At 41.3% G+C, this 23,018-nt stretch overlaps 1 protein-coding gene across 1 annotated transcript in view; it reads right to left on the bottom strand.

Annotated features, from left to right (window-relative positions):
* tnfaip8l3 (tumor necrosis factor, alpha-induced protein 8-like 3) overlaps window positions 1–22,766 on the bottom strand; it is a 33,479-nt gene extending 10,713 nt beyond the window's left edge. Inside the window, exon 1 of the mRNA XM_033617231.2 lies at window positions 22,375–22,766. Within this exon, the coding sequence (XP_033473122.1) occupies window positions 22,375–22,420 (46 nt within the window). The 5' untranslated portion in view covers window positions 22,421–22,766. The remainder of the gene's footprint in view (window positions 1–22,374) is intronic.
* Between the last annotated feature and the right edge of the window lie 252 nt (window positions 22,767–23,018).

Here is a 23,018-nt window from a genome sequence, read left to right as displayed (position 1 = left end):
ATCTTGTTAGGGTTGGATATTAGCACAGGATGAACATGTCGCATGTGACATCGTTTTATCACTCTTCGCACCGGACACTCCCTCCTCTAAACATTATTAGTTCAAACATTAAAGGTTGCTGACAGACAACATGGCTCAGAGATGCAGAAAGGTAAGAGAGGTTAGGAGTGTTTTCGGTGAGTGACGAACAAAAACGCCATTAAGCTCTGCAAAACCTCCGTCCAGTTGTAGACTGTCACCAAAATCCCCTGGTGTGCATTTTATTTCCATGCGACACCTATTTTCCATTCATGGGCAGTCATGTATTTGTACGTGAATAGCCAACACATCCCTCTCTGAAATAAAATGGCTGCCAGGTCATTCTTTGCACCCTTTAAGTGCTAAAACAGCAATAATTTTCCAGACATGTTCCTTTTCAGATATTTTCTTTTATAAGGGAAACAGCAGTGCTGTGCCAGTACGCTTTTGCCTCATCTGTACTGGACCTCTGTAGTAGTTGCACACATTCATATTTCATATACAAGAGACAGACTTTAAAGTCTGTCAGCTTGTGTGCTCATGCTGTGGCAACAAGTCTAGGAAAAGCCCTCAGTAATAAAATGTGTCATCCATCAGCAGCCATTTCACAGAGGAACGCAACATTAACAACATATCAATACCAAGGAAATGTCACGGAAAAAGAGAAGTAAGAGACATAAGCATGTGTGACAGCTTGACTTCCTCTTCTTTTGCCTTGGCCTTTTTGTCTCCTTTTGGTGTCCAATGAGAGAGTCGCAGCAGACTCTCTGGCTGCGTTTACAAGGCTTGAGGAAAACAATGGAGCAGGTCATTCAGCAGCAGTAAAGAGGTTTTAATAGCCTGCAGGGTTGGTGTTAAGCAAGCTTGAGAGGCCAATGGACTGGAGTGGGGAGGTGAGGGATGGTGAGCTGTGCCAGCTGGTACCAGAGCTCCACTAGCAGTGGTGGAAGAAATGTTTAGACACTTAACTAAAGTAAAAGCAGCAAAATCACACTGTAAAAATATTGTCTTTAAGAATACTTCACCTGCAAATTACTCACTGCATGCTGTGTTAAGTTTGTGAAGAAAACTTTTTTTTCTTGCATGCCTCCATGGTAAACGAAGAATCCAAAAAAGGCAATCATTCTACATTAACTGAAGTAGATTGGGACCACATTTAAGAGCAGCAAAACTATATTAAAATATTAATTTACAAACTTTCACACAACTCAAGCAGTCTAATCTAAGTCTCATTTATCCAGTTGTTTGCTCAGTACTTCCTAAACACATGCAATTTCTCTAAAACATTGGGATTTAAAACACTTCCATGTAGGAGTAGCGTGCCCTTAGCATGCATGTGTGTATAAGCTCTGCTCGAGTAGAATTCTAACACACACACATGCCCATTGTTCCCACTCAGCCATAAGTGAGACTGTTTGTACTTATGTGTTTTAAATCAAAATGTTTTAGCAATAATGCATGTGTTTGGGAGGTACTGGATCAAGCAGCAACCTCCAGGGCTGAAAAATGAAGCCAACACTTAAGTGCCAAAAACTGCAGTGCTTTGAGTGACCACTTGAGGCAGGCTCCTGAAACCAGTCAATCTCCAAAGACACCTGAGTTACAGTGCCCAACTTCAAAGTGGAGTTGAAATATGTTTACAGCCTGGGGCAACACACTGTTTTGGTCTCTATGGCTAATTTATGACAACTGTACAGATGTGAATCTTTTTATATCTCACCTGTTTACATTTTATTACGGCTTAAAGTTACGCATAATTAAGGGCTGGAGGCTTTGAGTGATAAGTGTCCTTGGCTTCTCAGTTAGATCCACCCCTCGCTCCTCCACAGCAGCAGCCTCTCGCCCAAATATGGGGACATCTGGCTCCACAAAACCAAACTGGCGACCACAGAAATGTCGAACTTGATGCCTCACAACTGGAGTCCACAAACCAAAGGGTGACGTCACCATAGCTACATCCATTATTTTTACAGTCTATGGACTGGATAAATTAAACTTGGATAATACTGCACAGGTTGTGTGTCAGTCTGTCAAGTGATGTTTTGATATAGTTTAGCTGTTGTTAAACATGGTCCCCGTTTATTCAAATTCATGAAGAATGCTTACCTTTTTTGTATTCTCGGTTCACAGTGGAGACATGAGAGACAAAGTTTTCTCCACAAGTTCAATGTAACACGCAGTGAATAATTGATATACAAATAGTCTTTTTGTGGGTAAAGTATTGAGTTACAAATAAAAGTCCTGCATTAAAAAATGTATCTAATGTATGTAAAAGTGTAAAAGCTTTAGCAATTAAAAGTATTGAAAGTATCAAAAGTAAAAGTATCCATGCTTTATACACATTAGTATTTGGTTGATGAATCCTAATGTATCATTTTTAAAACCAATTATAAGTTTTCTGAAAAAACTAGTAGCTAAAGATGTCAGGTAAGTGTGAAGTAGTAAAAAGCAAAATATTCTCCTGTGACTTGTTGTGGACTACAAGTATAAAGTATATACTCAAGTACAAGGACATTCAATTGTATTTATGTACAGTGCTTGAGTAAATGTACTTAGTTACTTTCCACCACTGTCTATAAATGGAGCTGGAGATGAGATGCATATATTTTCCAGTGTCCCTCTCTGCAGGCTTTGTGTTTATCAGTTCACCTCCACATGCACACAGCCATATATTAAATTTTAGTATTAAATACAGTGTGTAAAGATACATCACAATGCAGGCCTTCGTACACAGGAGTGAGCTACAGAGGCATACAGGCAGTGGAGCAAATTGAGGCTTTTTTGTCTTTTCATGTCTCTCTTCCGTTTACTCCTGACCAGCAAAGGCTCCGTTCTGGTGTATTTTTGACTCCCACAGTGCTCCAATCAGAAGATGACTCAAACACACCACCCCTGCTCACTCTCTGTCTGCTGCAAATGCATGTGTGTGTGTGTGTGTGTGTGTGTGTGTGTGTGTGTGTGCTTCCACTAAGAGAAAGAGAGCCAGACTCAGTACGGTGTCGTGCATTGATGTGCATTATTCATGACATGTAAAATCTGAGTCTGAGCCAGTTTCCAAAGGGCACTCTGGCGCTGAACGAGGTCATTCACAGTGCCATTATCAGCTGCTCAGGATGTAGAGGGGCATTCGCACCTTTAGGGTTAATAAATAACTCCCTTTTAATACCTTAATGACACTCATTTTGTGTGAAGTGGGGTTACAGAGTTTAAAGTTCAGTTCCTTATGTGGATGTGGGTCATTTAGTGTCTCTGGTTGAAACTGGAATGCACAGGTTACAGCCAGCTTGTGTTTTACTGGAAGAAAGTGCAATAGCAGGAAACACAGATTTATCTCCCTCATAGATCCCCGAGGCTCGTAAAAAGGCACACTGCCAACTTTGTGTAAAACACATGACAAACTCATGCAAGAATATTTGTCTGATAATGGCTTGTGCAGGTGTAATCTGTCTCTGCTGGAACCAATCGTATTCGTCCCGAATGGGGAACATGAATAAGGTGAGACACAAAAGGTGCATCACACTTGAGAAACACAAATATAGATGGAATAAATACAGGTTGAGGCATCATAAAAGTCAGCAGGTAAACAAATGGCTGTCAGTAAAAATCATGTTGATAAAGTGCTGCATTCACCTCGCTGTTGGCCTGATACTGTGAGTCGCATTTTATGATCTTTATGTTTGAGGTTGGTGTGAATTTTATCCTGATAAGAGGAGAATAAACAGCAACTGAGCTGCAGTGGTTTCCTTTGATAGCCTCGCCACCAGCGCAGAAATCCAACACAACTTTGTACTTGACTTGATAAATCTGTTGTGCTGAAATATCAGCCAATGTAAGCTCTTTTTGGATACGTTTGTATCGTGATATTATTGAAATTTACCAGAGCTCAGTATAGGAAAATATGAGAAGATACAGTACATTTGAGGTAGGTTAGAAACAGAGACGCCTTTATATAGCTTATGTTGTTTGTGTGTCATCTGTTAAACGTCCCACTCAGTGCATATGTTGGTGAAAATGTTTGAATTAGCAAAATTATTGGATTTTAATTTATGTTTTTATGCTATAAATGTTCAGATCTATTAAAAGCTTTCACACACTGATGTCGGTATTTGTTCTAATAATGCACTATCAGTCAGGCTCTATTTATAAGAGCTGCTTATACACATGTTAATTGTTCATCTCAATTATTATGTTGTTTGTGTGTTGTGATGACATTACATAACATGATGGCTGTGTATATTTGATCTGCTCATTATAAGTGAATTATGCTATAACAACGATTATTATGCTTTTCCGTGTGCTAAAAAAACAAGCCCATAATATTTTATATACTGAGGTCAGGTGCACAGATTATATATAGAGATTCAGCTGATGTTTGCATGTTTAAATCTGTAAGAAGACAACTTACCTAAAACAAGCAGAGTGCTTGGATGATTAAACAGCATGTCTCACACCCCCTTAAAGAAGTATTTCACTGCTGGAAAGATGGCCTTTTAATAAAACTAGGATGTCTATGCAGTAGAAGGATGCAAATACTTTTGAAACTGGTGCTACAGAACCAGAGAAAACACAGAAAAAGGACGCTTTTGCTCAAGAGGGAGAAAACCTAAACTACCAGAATGTAGTGCGCTGCGCCAGACCAATAAATCTTATTTTAGAGTTAAACTGTGAGATAAAATTTGAGTCAGAAAATATTGGAGGCCAAAAATAGGCAACTCAGTGACAGACTCTTGGTTTATATTTGGTCAGCGCTATCTACTTCGACCTCAGTTTTTTCAGCCTCCATTTTCACTGTGCAGGAAACAGTATGGCACCCACTTCCTGTTCACAACTCTCGCTATTACAGCTAAACACAGCATGAAAATATGTTTCTTAAAACATTGTTGGTGAGAAATAGGCAATACAGTAACACAATCTTGATATGTATTCGATCAGTACTGCCTAGGTTTATTGTTTGATCCAATTTCTGTGCAAGTTTAAGAGAATGACAGAGGGATGGGTTTGTCTCTTTATCTGCTTCTATACTCTTTGTGTCTGCATTGGCAGCATGGGTGGTGGGCAATTCGAAAATTCAGAAGTGCAGCCTGTAGTTCAGGCAACAGCCTGAAAGTCAGCAAAACTCTGCTGGATGACAAAAGTTTCGCCAGAGTTTTGCCGGGGGATGAGGAGGAATATCTCGGCACTAGTTAGATGGAGGGAAATTTACCACAGTTCATTCATACAGACTACCGACATTGTTTTGAAAGCTGGTTGAAGTATCACTTTAAGCCTCAGTTATGGTAAATGAACTTGCACTTATCTTCTGACCACTCAAAAATTCACACGCACTCACACACTGAGGGTGGGGTTCAGTCACTTGCCTAAGGATACCTAGTCATGCGGACTGGAGGAGCTGGGGACCAAATCACTGATCCTTCAATTAGTGGACAACCCAGTCTAATTCCTGAGCCCCATTGTGTTTGCCAGAAAGATGGTCACATGGAGCTGAGCTGACTCTGAATCCTGAAGAGGAAATGTTTGGAGTGTATAGAAAACTCACGTCTAAAGCATGTTTCTTCAAATTTATCTGCCCATCTGCATCTGCGTAGTGGGAAAATGTGGGATGTGCATGGACAGAGGGGAACCCTGCGGCACAGGAACCCCGCAAAGGGATGGGTCTGATGGTTGTCACTTTGGCTGTGCAGATGCGTCAAACCTAAGTCAAGCATTATCCCACAACTTTCCATTGTTAGAATTGTGGTGTCTGTGGTTACCAACTTCAGAAATGGACCATTTGACATTTGCCTCTCAAGTATGATTTGAACTTCCATCTCTATTCACATGATCTCTGACTGTGGCTGTTTGGAACAACCACATTTTGCTTTCAGGTGCTTTTGGATGACATGTTGTACTTGTTGCTTCAAGTATACTGAATCCTTCAGAGATAGTCAAAACAAAGACATAACAAGCAGAAATGAAGATGGTCCACTTCAGGATCCTCTCCATGTATTAATCAGAATACATGCCAATGGGCAGCAGAGCAATGTTTGATTCAGCATTACTGGCAAAAGCATAATGGATGCAAATTACAGCAACCTGTTGGGAGTATTTCTCAATAAAAGCAAATTGATGTATATTAATGTAGCCGTGATGAAGAGGTCTTATACACAGACCGAGACAGTGTTTGAACCTACAAGTGTGTTTATGCTGGGACTGGTCTAAGTGTCTCTACTGTGACTAACAGTCCAGGGAAAAGCACTTAGGAGCCTCTCTGAGTCAGGAGGGACACAAGAACAGATTGCCTTTGGCCGCGGCACAGCCTTATTTAATGCTCCATCCCTCATCTCTTTCTTTGCCTCTCTCTGTCTCTTAGTTTTAATGGCCATGTCCCTGTAGAGCTGAACCAGAGAGATGAGGCGAAATGAGGCAGTGGCAGGAGACGTCTGATTGATTAATGCGTCGCTAGCTTGATCGCCTGTCACAGGGAACGGGAGAAGGGGAAAGGGCGAGGGAGAGGGAGATATCAGCGATTTGACCCCCACCTTTAGCGCTGGCCTTGGCTTTCATCACAGTCACTCCTCGTTATAAGGTCCAGAGAGGCAGCTGGTCCACAGAGACTGAGAAGTGGTATCCAGGACATCCTGTTAGGACATAGCGTGGACTGCAAGGGCCCTGTGAGATCTCTACCCTTTGACCTCTCCTCTGCTGTAAAGCTAATGTCTTCACCAGCTGTGGTTCGCTCATGTCTGCCATTGTTTAGCTAGTAAAAACACCAGGCCACAGTTAGCTGGTTAGCCGGGCATGGGAACTGGCTGCAGGCTGTCTCCCCTCTCTGCTTCCCTCCTCTGGGAGCCTCTCTGGAAAAGTACTCTGCCACGATCATCAGCTGTCAGGTGGGCGGTGGTTGAAATACTGAACATTTCCACATGAATAAATAAATGTCTACTGGTGATTTATACAAAACAACAATAATTCAGACTGTAGCTAGATTTTGCTTCAAACAACCGCTGTTAGGTGAGTCTCTGAAACTGTCTTGACTCACAGGAAGTGATGCTTTTTACATTTTTGCCAGTGACTAAAGTGGTTAAGTATGTTTGGAAGACAGTAACGACAAAGTGGGCAGATAACCACAGTAACTGGACAAACACAGACAAGAGCTGCAGCTACAGTCAAACTTCACTGTTTGTGGTGCAGGGACATTTAATGAGCGATTGTTTTCTGTTAGCATGCTAATCATATCTTCATGTTTTCCAAATGAGACTACAAGAAAAGATGACCTATATAATATGGTTCATACATTATAATGAAATTCATGCATGGTAAAAAATATTGTTTTTCCTGGGAACTCTTCCTTTTAATACACATGTAATCTGTGTATGGAAACATACAAATGTGAATGTGTAGTATTATGTAAATACTTGCCCACTGCCCACTTAACGTACACGTACAGTTATGTAGGTGAGGTTTAGGAAAAAAATCATGGCTGGGCGTCGTTACGTTCTTGTGAAATGTAAAGTTATATTATGTACTCAACATAAGGTTGCATAGATTAGGTTTAGGAAAAGAATCATGGTTGGGTATTGTCACGTGAAGTACTTACTGTAAAGTGACGTGAGCTTGGTTTAGGAAAGTAAAGTTAATTAGGAAAAGAATCATTGTTGGGTATCGTCATGTGATGTATTTATTGTAAAGTTATGTACTCAACGTTAAGTTATGTAGATTAGGCTTAGGTTAAGAATCACGGATGGGTGTTGTCATGTTACATACTTAATGCAAAAGTAAAGTTACGTAGGTTAGGTTTAGAAAAGTAAAGTAAATTAGGAAATGTATCATGGTTGGGCATCGTCATGTGATGTATTTATAAATAAAGTTATGTAGGTTACGTTTAGGAAAAGAATCATGGTTCGGCATTGTCACGTGACATAATTTTTGTAAAGTTATGTAGGCTAGGTAAACAGAACTCCCTCTGCACAGCCAGGCTCAAGGATCAGGTGCTGGTCGGCTGCAGGAACATCTCAGATAAAATCATCAACATAAACCACTGCACACTGAACTGAATTACCGTGATTTTATTAAGAGCAAACAACGTGTTTTGTTTCGCTTCTTCTAGACTCACAAGTCAGTCTTTAGACACTTTGCTTAACTAAAGACTGATGTCTTTCTCCCTGATTTTGTGTTTAGATGGGCCGATACAATTTCAGAGTTTAAAAAAACTCCCTACGTTGCAGAACCAATAGCAGAGATGGAACTTGTTTTTTAATTTATTTGCTAACATTAACCCCAGAAAACGTGAGCGAACATTCTTACCGGTTCACCACAAGACCGACTGTACGTTTTATGAATGAGCAACACAGGGTTAAATGAGCTAAATGGGTGATTTTGGCCGCTGCCTTGGTTAGTGTGTGTGTGTGTGTGTGTGTGTGTGTGTGTGCGCGCGCATGGGGGTCGTCCCTGCAAAGTAAACATTGCAGCGATGAAGTCAATGTTTACTGACAGTTACTTATATCTTGTCTTTTCACTTCATTAAGATCAGATTCTGCAGGTAAAATTACAATAATAAGGTGACTTGACTTGACCTATTACAGGACTTGACTTGACTTGACTTGACATAACCTGTGACTTGACTTGACTTGCCCAAGAAAAAATGACTTGGGACTTACTTGAGACTTGAAGGTTAAGACTTGAGACTTACTTGAGACTTGCACATGTGTGACTTGGTCCCATCTCTGACCAATAGTAAATCCACAGGGTGGTCCTTCGGTGGCTCGCTGAACTCTTGTGCTCGTAAATATAGTCCGACTGCCTTAAAAGTTTTAAACAAAGTCGCTGTAAGTCCTTCATTTCCACAATCTTGTGGACTGAGCACATGTTTGATAAAACAGAGTTAAATCTCTCGGCATCCATTTTCAAGCTCTCTGTGTGTTTGTTTCCTTGCGGACGAGAAAAGGGGGAGCGCACGCTTCCGGGAGGGCGTGTCCTTTTAAAAAATGCAAGAGGCATTGCTTTGTTGGCAGCCGTTTTCTCCGGTGTGTTAAACACACTTTAGAAAGGAGTGTCCCCAGGCTATCAGAAGGAGAAGATCTCTGATTGTCTGGTGGCGAGACTAGGCTTCTTCAGGTTTGCATGACTAACTATCACAGTTATTTCACTTTTCTTTTCCAATATTTTTCTTTCACATTCTTCAAAAATGTACACAAAACTACATAGATAAAAAAAAGCAAGATTCATAAAGAGCACAAGAGTTACAAGAACAATATGTGATTTAACCTCATCCCATTACATACTTTTGTGGACTTTAATTCTTCATACTACTTCCTAGGTTAGGTTTAGGAAAGTAAAGTTAAGTAGTTTAGGTTCAGGAAAAGTATCATGATTGGGCGTTGTCATGTTTTGTACTTAATTTAAATTTATGTAGGTTAGGTAAATAGGTAAGGTTTATGAAAATGAACATAGTGATGACATGCTTTAGAATAATTCCAAGTTCAAAAGCACCAGTGTTAAAGTTTTGTTCACTGAGGAGAAAAGAAAGGTGGTACACTAATAACTTTGTTCACATCAGAAATGGAGGGGAAGCGAGAGGGGTCAATTTGTTTTAGTTCATTTTGACGTGTAAATATCAGGTCCTGAACACTAGTCTCCTGTGTTTATTTGACCATCTATGACCTGAACCTTACACAGATACTAATTCGTCCTTACACCTGTCAACAAACTCGTCACATGCATGAATTACCGGAAATTGTGGTGCATTACTTTACTTTACTGTGCATGAGAACAGTGGAAAGTGAATATGACTGAAAATACAAGGAAATGTCAGACAGCACAGTTAGATTGATACGATCACTGGGAAATGCAGCTGAGCAGGAAAAACTCCTGCAGATAACCATTTAAAGAAAATATTTGACTCATAGAACAGTGGCGCTCTATTTATAGGAGGTTGGGTAGAAATGTGTGGGTGTGCGTGTTTGTGTGTGAACCATAATGATAGACTGTGTGAGTGACGCCTAATAAAAGACAGAGGAGGGTAAAATATTGGGGCTTTCCTGACTTTGTCTGAGCTGGAACACAGGCAGAAAGTTCCTTTAACTTTTTCCATCTGACACAAAGAAGCTAAGCTATTTCCAGAGAAAGGAAGAGGGCGAGGAGAGGCAGGGGGTGGCAGGAGCTGGCAATATGTACATTTTCATTTCACACCATTCAGTCAACATTAATAGAAGTGAGCATGAGAGAGGAGGAAAAAAATGAGATGGAGGAGGACATGTTTGCTGGAAAAATGCTCTGAATTAGCACAGAAGAAGAAAATATAAATAAATACATAATCACAGCTATTCTGAAGGCCTGCAGATGTGTCACTTCATTTAAAAGGAGCATGGAGGAGTGATGGGAAGGATGGAGGAGGTGGGGGTGGTAGGAAAGAGAGGTTAAATCATATGGCCATATTTTGATTGTTCTGCTCCTGTCAAAGTGCCTTTATGTCAGACACAGACCCACACAGCATCATAAACCTCCTCACCCTCCTTCCCTTCTACATCATCTGCAGCTGTATCAGGAGTGGATATATCATGTGTCTTTGTCTCACGTTCACGAAGCTCCCGTCTCATTTTGTTTATCTCTTCCTCTCTGTTCATTTCGCACCAGATCTACACTGAGATGAGCGTGAGTGGCAAGGAAGTAAGTGTTTTCCGGCCCGGGGTGAGTCGCTCCTCTCATAGACCTCAGCCAAGTCTCAGCATGCCGTGGCATCGTTTACAAAGAGACACACACACGCGCACGCACACACACACAAATACTCGCGTGCACAATCATCCAGGCCTTGCCAGCTTTCCCCATAACTTTGGCCTCCTGGTTTGTTTACTAGTTCACCCACTATAACTGAGTTTACATAAAAGTGAGGCAATAGGAAGCTTCAAATCACTCGAGGCCCAGTCTGTTAGTCCCCTTATAGAGCTGAAGCCCCGCCCCCTGCCCTCGATACCCTCTCTACCACTAGCATCCTTAACTGGATGGTAAGACGAGAAGACCCCTCCACTTTATAGGTAGGTATATTATCATTTAGAGCTGGTGCCTTAACTTTTGCGATCTGTTGATAAGTTTCATACTTTTGTATTTTAACATCGTTGAACATGGTGCAACTAATGTGTATTACACTGACATGTGGTAGAATATGTAGTGGCTGTTGTCATTTGTTTCGATGACATTTTGGTGAGGCCTTCAAAATTGTTTCTTTGCTCAGTCTAATGCAATGGCATGATTATCTAACCACTGTCAGCTATGTGACTGTGATTTGCTCAATCTACTGGTGCAGCATGATCACCTAATCATCATCAGCTGTGTGACAAAGGTGTGGTCCATATAACAGATCAGTGTGCCTGTGTCTCAGTAAGCTTGTTGATCCTGAAGAAGGCCCAAAGGCCGACACGCCATCAAAATAAAAGAAATGCATATGGAGCCAGAGGGTGCGACACTTGTTTTCTACAATCTAGCCCCTCGTCAATAACACCACTCAGGGGTTTATAAAAAAGTAGTGATCAGGTGCCCGACTGAAGGCAAAAACAAATTTAGCAAAGTGAAATGTCAAGCAGACAAAGCTCATTACGAAATGAGAGTGAATCTGGGGTTGGCTTTTACTATCACTTTTGCTGCCAAGCACTGAAGTACAGGATGGGGATGAAGAGTGACGCAGAGCTGGCCTGTTTCTTTAGGAAAAACTTTTTTTTTAATCACATAATGTAGTTACTGGCAGACATCACGTGACACATGACGTAGTCGTCAAGTGTCATACTCATTAAGTTACTTGAAAAATGTAATCATTTTAAACCAAACAATGATAATTTTTCTAAACTATCATGGTTTGGTGCCTAAACCTAAAGTAGTTTGATGGCAAAACCAAAGTTTATTTTAGCATATAATGAGTGGAATTTAACACAAAAACCGACACATCCAAAGCTGCCGCTAGAGGGATACCTAGAGCATCATAAGCCCTTTTTAGATAGGAGTAGTGCAAATTTGCAGGAAAGCCCAATCAGTCTTTTTTCAGCATTGGCAGTATAAAAACAAAATCGGGGAGCGCAGCAAAATGCCGCCTACCTACTTTTGTTCATACAGAATATGCCTTTTTCTGGGCAATGGGGGGCGTGAGCAAGTAACAAAACGTGTAGCTCAGCGTATGACGTAAACATTGACGTGGGAGGGAAGCCGTGGCTGGTCAGTCCTTCGGTGATTCTCTCATAAGTCTGCCCATCCTTCACCGCTCCTATCTTCTGACGGTTAATGGCCTCTTCGTTTGCGAGGGCAAGGAGGGCACACAATTCCTTGTCTCCCCAGTTGCTCATCTTTACAGTGTCTGTCAGGTTTGTGTTTCCCTCTTGCTACTAGCTGCTCGCTAATTCCTGCTATCAGCTGTTTCCTGTTAATCCACCGCCAGTGGGTCATACATGCAGCGTCATCAACAGCTCCTCACACAAGTCTTCAACAGCCCCTCCCGTGGCGGAAGGCCGCCTCGGTCTGTTTAAACTAAAAGGGTTCCGCCAATATGACTACCCTCCGAGGCGGAAAATTGGGCACCTCGGATCAACTCACCAATCCGGCTCTGTGTGTCCAAACGCTCGCAGCTTTCCGGCAAAACAGCCCAACATTTTCCGAAAATCTGGCAGTGTAAAAGGGGCTATAGTTTGAAGCATGGGGCCACTGACCAAACTGCCAGATTAAACGAGTTGGGAGTGAAAACGTGTTGATAGTATACCTTTAAGAAAGATAAATTAATGACTTTGTTAGCACATCACAACTACGGTTCACATTTGACAGATTGCCAGTGGCTAATGAAATGTTCAGGGACTTACAGGGACATTTGTAACGAGCAGTATCAACTAATGTAACACTAAATACCCTGTTACAAGTAAAAATCCAGCATTCAAATGTTTAATAAAGTAAAAGTATGTAAGTATTAGCAACAAACAGACATGGCTGTAACAACAGGAGGGAGCTGGACAGTGTTTTTTTAGACAGCTGAGATTAAATTACAATTTAAATGTTGGTAAATTAAGAAAAGAGCATTACTGAATGTCTGGAAGGAAGAAACCAAGTTGTCATGACGTATAAGTTACCCAGTTTAGTAGTATGTTTTTGTGTGCTAACAAATTATAATTGATGTCATCTTTTTTAAGATAGTTTAAATAGTGACTTCAGCTCTTTGGCTGCACAACCTTGTGTTACATTTAGCATTTGACAACTGCAGCTCCCATGAGTGAGGCGAATACGGTGCCCTGGTGGCATCTGTTGTTGTTTTATTTTTAAATGATGAGGTGTTAGAATTCGACTAGCCACTACAGCTGAGGATGTCACAGCTTTTCAAGAAGACAGATGACATAAACCCTCAATGAGAAAATAACACGGTGTTATAAATGTTAGAGGAGCAAAGGTTAGCCAGGAGAAGGGGCGGGGCTTCAGATGTCTATCCCGCTTCAATTAAAAGGTTGCTCTCCGTTTGACTGGAGTGATAAAATCAGATATATTTTGGGCTTTGGAGGCCCTAACTGTGCATGACACGCTTTAGTGTAAAGCCAAAGTGCTGCTGTGCTTTTGGCTGCCAACCCACCACTAACTAATGACCAGGAAATAACTGTGGTTCACACACACTCACATAAACACACACACATTTGTAGATTTGTTTCTGACTTCTAGTGAATACATTCCTTCTTTCAGCTTAACCCTCTCCGCTACCAGCCGGAACCAAATCCTTCTATGAGTTAATTCAAATCCAAGTTAAAGGATGACAGTGTGGAATCTGAGTTTCTCTTTGTTGCCCATAAAATGTCTGAACGCACAAATGTAATGGCCACATTTGCTTCTTCTGTCTGTTCTGCTGCCGTCTACCTCCCACAGGCAAATTCTAAATGTACACTAAAAGCAGCTTAATGTGACATACTGCCACACACTAGCTGTTGTGATATACTATGCTGAACATAGGTGCTGTACTTTTTCCTCTTATAAAACTATAATCAGCACAGTTAGTTCAGTTGTGCCAGAGTTAAGTGTGAAAAGCTTTGTGTGTAATTGCCTCCCACTCTGCCTCGTTTTCTGTTGCCTTAATCGGTAAGTGGGAGAGAAAAACTTTCCATTTAACTCAGTATAATCTGCATACCAAGGTTATATTAGGGGATGGTAGGTAAGACAAACCCAGACTGAAGTGGCTTTTACTGAACCATAACGTCTAATGCTGTCTCAAATCAGATACTTCCGTTAGCACACTCACATGTAGCACACAGTGTACATTATGTACTTACTTGTGTAGTGCGCAGATTTTGACAGGGTAATGTTGTCTCAAATCAAACACAGCTGTTGCACACTTTAGGCTCATTTATACACCCTTTGTGTATGAGAATAGATACGTTGCAAATGTCACTGCCCTAATACGTCAATGTGTCCTTTATGTTGAAACAGATAAAGCCAATAGATGGCACGAGAGGGCAGCGTCAAAGGTTATAGACAACAACAAATGAGGCAAAGGTGCAGGAGACTGGAATAATGTATCTGTTAACGGAGGCAGTGTTGTAGATGATGGTGGACTGCGAGGTCATAAATACATTGTGACGTGTGGATGGAGAATTCTTTGCACTGCATTACCAATTGGTCTCCTTCCGACATTTTTTAAATGTCATCCTCGTGTCCTAGGGTCATATCTTGCTTGAATTACGCTACACTGCCCCCATGATCTCCAGTGGTACTGCATCATTTCGTCCTTATCCATAAGCTTTAAGCAAACTAGCACAAATGCAAACAAAATGAACAAAGAGTACGGATGGAAGGCTCCATATGTGTCTGTAAATATGTCTAACATTAAGCACAAATATGCCCATACGGGAAATGACAGTCTCAAGAGTTGACAGCTTTTCTTCTTCTGCTCTGCAAATGGCAAGCAGGCAGAGCATTATCTCCAACATTTGAGAACAACTGGCATGCTTGCTATATCTGCTTGTTTGCTCACTTGTCTCTTTCTGTTTTATTTATTTATTGGATTAAAAAAAACATGCTTACATGGCACATTATGAATGTCCGTGGCTGATACTGGCGGGCTTTATCACAAGCAGATTTACGAAGTTAATGATAGCTGCCACATTCTGCAAATATTTACAACTTGTCAAGCATCTGTTCATGAATTTAACTGAAATCTTTTACAGAGGAGTCGACAATATAACATGCACAAACACGTAATGTAACTAATGTAACCCCTAGATTGTATAGCTTATGCCACAACACATAACATTTACCTGATGATAAATTTTGCTGCTGTAAGGTAGCTAGAAAGCTAACGTTAGCATTCGTATTATTGCTTGCAGTACTTAAAAACTTAAATCTAACAACAATATAATGGTAGTGGAATGTTTTGGTGTTTACCGGGTGTTTAGCTGACATTTTACATTTGTGTAAACAGCATGGTGATCATTGAGGGTGAGAAGTGTCCAACGTTTGACGCTCAACTTTTTGACTGTTATGAGTGCACCATTTGAGTACTTATAGTGTTCATGCTAGACTTTTTTTGACGGCCAATATGACCTATTATATCCCAGAATTCCAGCCCCAAAGAACAACTACCAGACACATGTTTTAAATAGCCATATAAACACCTACAATTTAACAGCAATAAAACACCTCAAATTAAATTACTTGAAAATAAGCTAAATGAATAAGCGGCCTTTTGTCTCTGCCGCTAATGACAAGTTTAGCGGCAGAGGCAAAGGAGGAAAAGAACTTGGTGCAGCATGTGTCACCGTAAAGTCCTCCATGGACACATCCAGGAAATCGCGAAGCCCTGCTATCCACTGTCTGGCTTGCTGTGGTGGAGCAAAGCATATCTCTGGTATGTTAGAACACCCACCGTGTGTTAAAAGCCTTCCTGAAGAGCTCGATCGAACAACGACAATGCCAAAAGGAAGATTGTGACTGCCATGGATGTGGCGTATACTGGATAAACAGATCTGTCCATAATTAAAATCCTAAAAACTGGTCTGCATAATTTATATTTAAGCTGTCTTGGCAACATATCTTATAGATCACATAATTTAGGCTATTTATCATAATATTAATGTATTTATTTATTCATTTGGCAAATTTTCCACAAGACATCTTGGCCATTGATATTTTCATCCGCCAGACACGTGATACCAGCAAAAAGCCAGCATATGCCGGCTAACATAAACCCTGCTCATAGTGCACTGCATTTTGCCATACTTCTCAGTGTGAACACTCATAATAGAGAGTAAAAGTACAGAAGTATCCGATTGGAGACAAGTTGAAACCAGAAACTGTACCTCAAAAAAACAAACTGTTTCCTAAAATTCTCTATCAGTGACGGTGACTTAAGCCAACACAAGTGAAGAAATAAAAAAACACAGATACTGGTTCCTGCATCACAGCTCTAGATACCTGTACAGGCTCAATGGTCCACTGACGCAAATCCAGCCTCCCCTTAATACACACTGCCCTCCCTCAAATAGCTCGCCTCTCACACCAGGCGCCACCAGTGACTGTTTGCTTTGCTCCGACTGGCCCTCCAGCGAAACCACAGCCTTCTCCTCCTCCTGAGTGTGTGTCTATGAGGCCTTGTCAAAATGCCTCTGCGGTCTAATTTCATGTTTCAGTAATGGCTCAGCCGTGGGGGGAACAATTCTCCTTCCAAATGTCCCGCAAACACTATGAAACGCCACAGTTTTATTATTGTGTCAACGCATGCATGCGTATACAGGGGAAAATGCACTCACACACCGGGGTCAGGGACCTGGGAGCTTTAGGGTTTGTCTTTCGCTGCTGCTAGAGGAAAAAAAACTTTCTCCTGAGTCGTCTTTTCCACTTACGACTTCACTCCTGTTTTTTTTTTTTCTCAGTTCATGTTACAATTTTCCAGAACCAGCTCCTGGTGTCTCAAGTGTGTGTGTGTGTGTGTATGTGTGTGTGTGTGTGTTTGTGTAGAGGGCTGGGGTGTAGTAAGCACTCTCCATCTGTGGGCCAGATTAAAGGCATGGGGGAAAAAATCCGGGATGCATGTGTTAGGAGACCAGGGGAATGAGCAAGAAGAGTGCGGGCATTTTTTCAGCGTGTGTGTGTGGATGGGAGTGTTACAGTGTATGCCGGGCTGGCCCACTCTGCCTGTCTCTCATGTGTAAAGCATGTGGCCAGTCTGCCAACATAGCAATCATGAGGCAGAAGCTCTCCTCTGATTGCTGGGTGCTCCTGGCTTGCTCTAATGCAGCAGCGGCGGTGTTTTATTTTTTTTCTAAGATCTTTGAAGTGTTTGTGGAAGTGTGGATTAGTGGCAATTAACGTGGGCAATAGAGCTGTAGAGTTTGTTAGTATGTGAAAGTGTGAATACTTGAAACGATCACCTGGCCGAAGACTAAATTTCAGTTTTGTCATCAAACATCTGCAGCTCTTTTTTGCTTATAATAGAACCACAGCAACAGCCCTCATGCCCTTATGCATCCCACAGCTGTTATTACAACAGCCAAACAGCTTCTCTTTTCAACAAGTCTGCTTTCCATAGAAAATTTGAAGTAAATACAAATGGCTGGAAATAGCTGTGAGGACGATAGATTGGGTTATGGTGTTATAGTGAGTCGCATCATCGCCATGATGAATCAGCCAAAAGTAGACCGTGGGCGGATTATTCACCATCATGATAATGTAACAACTAAAACATTATTCAAAGCAGAACGCAGAAGGATCATTGTCTAGTGAAATGCAAATGTCTCCTTTGTGCAGCTATTGTAAGACGGACAACGGTCCTCCAGTGGAGCAGGTGTGTTGACAGCCAGCGCCGCTTTGACTCATAGTAAGGTGTGGTCATCTCATCTCCACTCTACCACAGGAAGGAAGGACAGGACTGCTGGATGAATCAGTTTGTGGGTATTGGGATGGTCAGTGGCATGCTTATTGCATGACTGGATGATTATGGGAAAAAATGTGAGCCTTTGTGTGTGTATTTGTGTGTGTGTGTGTGTGTGCATGTGTGTTTTTGTAAGGTCTAAAGGGTATTTTTTTCGCAGTAGTTACAGCTGAGCTCAGTGTGTAATGTCTGATCTTTGTGCTTCAATAAAAGGTACAGAGAACGGTAGAGCCGACACAGAAAAACACAATGAAGAAAAGAAATGATTGCTCTTTCTGTTGAGCCTCACTCCAGAGTCCAAATCGTGACTCTCACATGCTAGCTGTTGTAAACCATTTATTTTGTCCAGTAATCTACATACCACCTGATAGAAATCCACCAGGAAGAGGAAATGAAATATTTTCCAATAACAGAACCTGTTTAACATCAGCTGCCTTTTTTTCTGGAACACACTTGGTGTTATTGTTTTATCTAGTTTAAAGTTCATTGAGGTAACTTGAAAAAGTCAAATTTATATTTGTTGTTTGTTGCGAATCACACAAAATCACTTACCATTATTTCCTGTTTTAATGTGCATGCATGGTCGACCAAAGCAGTTTCCCCCTAAGGTGTTTAAAGGGACAGTTCAACTTGAGATTAAAAATACATATTTTTCCTCTTACCTGTAGTGCTACTTATCAGTCTAGATTGTTTTGGTGTGAGTTGCAGAGTGTTGGAGATATCGGCCATATAGATGTCAGCCTTCTCTCGAATATGATAGCACGAGATGGCACTGGGTATGTGGTGCTCAAAGAAATATTATTTTTACATAGATCGCTTTAGTATTCACATATTCACATACTAACAACAATATATATTCTTAAAAAACCTCAACAGCAGTGTCTCTCTCCTGAAATTATGTCTCAAGATATAAGATAATCTTCAGACCTTGTTGTGAGCAGTTTTATGTAGGAACTATTTTGTCTCCACATCTTGCACTGTTACAAGCATTAAGATTCTTGACCATGTGTAGATGCACACTTCCTTCTGTGTGGTGATACGATTAGTTCAGCAGAAAGAAAATAGTTCCTACATAAAACAGTTCACAACAAGGTCTGTGGATTATCTTGAATAACCGGGTCATGATTTCCAGGAAGAGACATTGCTGTTGAGTGCCATCTAGTTCCATTGTATTCAAGAGACGGTAGAAATCTCTACGGCCGATATCTCCAACACAACTCACACCTGAACAATCTAAAGTGATACGAAGCATGACAAGTAAGAGGAAACATATGTACTTTTTGATTCTGGAGTGAACTGTCCCTTTAAAGAAGAATCTGTCTATTTCAGTTACTTGCAGCAATGTTCTCAAGACTTAAACCACTCTGATGGCAACCATAATGTGTTTTTTTGACTTCCCATGTTGAAAACACAACCTCACAAGTTTCACTTGGAGGCAGCATAAGCTGCGGCTAAATGAACCAAGGTCAGGGAACTTCTCTGGGGCATTGTGGGAAATGTAGAGCTGAAGAAAAATACAAGATAGGTTGAGGGAAAGTTGGCTCAACCGCAAGTGTTGCCCAGGAATGTACCAAACATCACTAATTGCTAATAGAGACAGTATCCGAGGGTAAATTTAAGGGAATAGAGGACTTTAAGAAGTCAATTGTTCTCTGTAACAACAGCCACCAACAGCTCAAGGGCAGAGGAGAAGGCTGGAGGGTCAAAGCTACCTGAAACTAAACACATCAATATTTACACTGCTTAGGTTTAGTCCCAGAATACATATTAAAAGCACAGATCAATCAAGCATCCCTCATCCACACATGCAGGAGGGTCATGTTTGTGTACAGCAATGCTTTCAACATACGCCTGTTTTCAAAATACATTTGCTCAGGTTTTGTTGGGACATTTGACCTTATAAAACGAGCCGCACCAGGTTTTTTTTCCACTAACAGTAGACTGAAGAGTAGAAACTGCAGCACAGCCACAAAGCATGATGCATTTTGAGTATGACTCAGGCACTCACTTTCTCTCAACTGGGAGAAATGTCATTCTGCTTCTGCTCTCAACCCTCCTTTTCAACATGTGTAACATTGTTTTAATGCCAAAGGAGACAAGAGTAAATCTTATAAAATCTATTCTACTGTACATTGCTGGAAGCTTTGACAGATCACAGCATCTCTAGACAAATGAAAAATGTTTCCATGATTTACCTCTGGCTCAGTCTGTGGAGAACAGTGTACATCACTTCACATGAAAGTGAAATGTCAAAAGCCTTCATCTCATACGAGAGTCCTGGCTGATGTTTTAACCTTGAACAGTCGGCTTAAAATCAGCAGATGATACAGATATGTCATCACCTATTGATGATGTAGCGAAAACTTTCTGGCTCTCATATTAAAGGAATACTTCACCTACAAATGATCATTTGCATATTAATGACTCACCCCATGTTACGTTGAATTCGTAAAGAAAACAAGGTGAACGAATAATCCAAAAGCGGAGAAAGTTCTTGATGAATTTGTAGTAAATGGGGGCCGTGTTCAAAAACAGCAAGGTATATCAAACTCTCACACAACTCGCGCAGTACAATCAAAGTCTCATTTATCCAGTCGTAAGCTCAGTACCTCTCAAACACATGTATTTACACTGAAACCTTATCATCTGAAACCCTTCTGAATAAACAGTGTCACACATGGATGAGTAGCGCACCAAGGCGAGTGCTTGTGTTTAACTCTGCTCAATGAAATACACAATCAGAGTTCAAACACATGCGCTTGCTCATGTGCGCTACTCATAAATACCAAGGTTTTAGCAAAAATGCATGTTTGGCAAGTACCGAGCATAACACTAGATAAGTGAGGCATGGATTATACTGCACAAGTTGTGTGAAAGCTTGTAAACGGATGTTTTGACACGGTTTTGGTGTCGTTAAACTCGGACCCCTATGACTCCAATAAATCAAGAATTTTCTCAGTTTTTGGATTCTTCGTTCACGGTGGAGGCATGCCAGACAAACAAAATTTTCTTCACCAATTAAACTATCATGGTGAGTGATTAATATGCAAATGATCATTTTTTGGGTGATGTATTTATTGAGGTTCCTCTGTGTCTTTGTAAATGGACCAGCAGACAGACAGACAATGAGCCAGATGGACAGACAGATGGTCAGAGTTCAACAGAGCATCATTAACATATAAAGCTCTACACCGTTAAATGAAGAGGCAAACAGCTACACCATCATCAACACTGCACTGATACAGTACATTTTTCATTCCCCAGGCCATAATTTGGACATTTACGCTTTAAAACCAAAACTGTAATTACAGACATAGTTTAACATATTCTTATATTTTTTTCAGATGCCATTTTATTTTAATTTCATATCATGCTTTTTGCATGCTTTTTGTGATGAGCTACATCACCAAGTCCTTGTCTTTGCAAACCTACTTATCAATAAGCAGTTTCTGATTCTGATTATTACACTGCCACTAAGAGGAGCAACATACTTCATAGCTTATATGCCCATTATTTGATGCCTGTAGCAGACCTGCTAATATTACCCTGGTACAGTCCATACATATGTCTCATGGAAAATAATTTTAGGGGAACCCACAGCTCTCTAACAGAACATTAAGTCGTTTTAAGCATCAATCTGCAGCTTTACAGGGAATATGTAAAACAGCCAAGAGGAAAAGGTACTTGACTGTTCCAGTATGCTGCGCCACGTTATAAAAACCTCCTGGAGACACATTTGATTCACGATCTTTGAACTCCAACTTATCTCCCAGAAGGCTGTTTCATCTCCTGGCTTGAATTCTCTGCTGGATCACAGTTCAATAAATCGCCCACTCGCCTGGAATGCTGGGTAATATCCAATGACAGACACTAAACTTCACGGATAAATAAATCTTTGCTTTGCTTCCCTGTACTCTGACAACATAAAACAACTTCTAGTACATCTTAACTTTTTCATTCTCCTTGAGTGTTACATGGACCAGAGAAGAAGAGGAGGTGTTTGGGGAGGCTGTGCTCTGTGCATAGCTGGATGTGTTGATGAACAAACTGGCTGCACGTGTTGGAGCTTGCCTGTTCCTGGTGGTGACTGAGCCGGCTTTCATCCGCACACTCAATGAGGCTCTGCCAGTCACCAGCATCAGAGCGTACATGCATCACAGCAGCTCGCCTTTGATATATCTCACCAATGAGCTACAGATACTGGACAAAATGACTCTTTAAAGTTGTGTCCGTCTTGATTTTGGGGGTCATTAAAGAAGTATTTAGATGTGTAAGCAATCTGCTGATCAGTGAGAGGGTGGCTGCACTGTGATGAAGGTACAGCCCTGGTGACAAAATGTGTGTATGTTAAGGGTCCAGTACCTGGTAAAAGCTCTGAAAAACAGGCAAGGATGAACTCACTGACCCTCGTTATGAACTAAAATACTGAATGTGTGTACTTAGAGTTACCACAACATGTCAGTAACTGTTGCTGTAGCTGCTGTAATGATCATAATGAGGCTTACCTGGAGACAGGTCTCCGTCACTCTGCTCTCCAGAGTCTGAATCCATCTTCCCCTGCAGGACACTCGGAGGCTGCAGAAGCTCTCTGATTCCTCTTTTTTCTTGTTCCCTTTCCTCTCCAGGGAGTCTTCTGATTTCTTCAGCCAGAGGAAAAGAAACTAAAAATGCAATTTCTTGTATTTTGTTTTCTCTTCTCCTTGTGAGCTAAACTTCCCCTCCCAAGCTGGATCACTGCAGCTGTGAGAGGAATGCTACTGGGCTGATTTGCTGAGCTGTCCTCCTTTTTCTTTTTTGCTCTCTTTTTCCCTTTGCTCTCCTCTCTTCTTCTGACTCCCTCAGTTTCCCTCTTCCCTTCTCTCTCTCATCTACTTTCCCTGTGTCTGATGCTCCCTCCCCTCGCTCACTCCCAGTCCGTCCCCCTCTCGGTTTCTCCCTCCCTTGTCCCCGCCACTTGGTCCCTCCTCCTCCTCCTCCTCCTCCTCCTCCTCTCATTCGGTGCTGTCACACTCAGCCTCTTCACGCTTTCTCCACTCAAACTCTTTCTCTACCTCTTTCTGTATGCTGTAAGTGCCGTCTCTTCCTCTCTCTCTCTTCCTCTCTCCCTCCCTCTCTCTGTCTCTGGGTAAGAGTGCTGCCTGTGTTTTAG

Source organism: Epinephelus lanceolatus, chromosome 2 (genome assembly GCF_041903045.1).
Source record: "Epinephelus lanceolatus isolate andai-2023 chromosome 2, ASM4190304v1, whole genome shotgun sequence".
NCBI lineage: Eukaryota > Metazoa > Chordata > Actinopteri > Perciformes > Serranidae > Epinephelus > Epinephelus lanceolatus.
The sequence above is the reverse complement of the archived record's forward strand: the minus strand, read 5'-3'. Positions and strand labels throughout refer to the sequence as shown.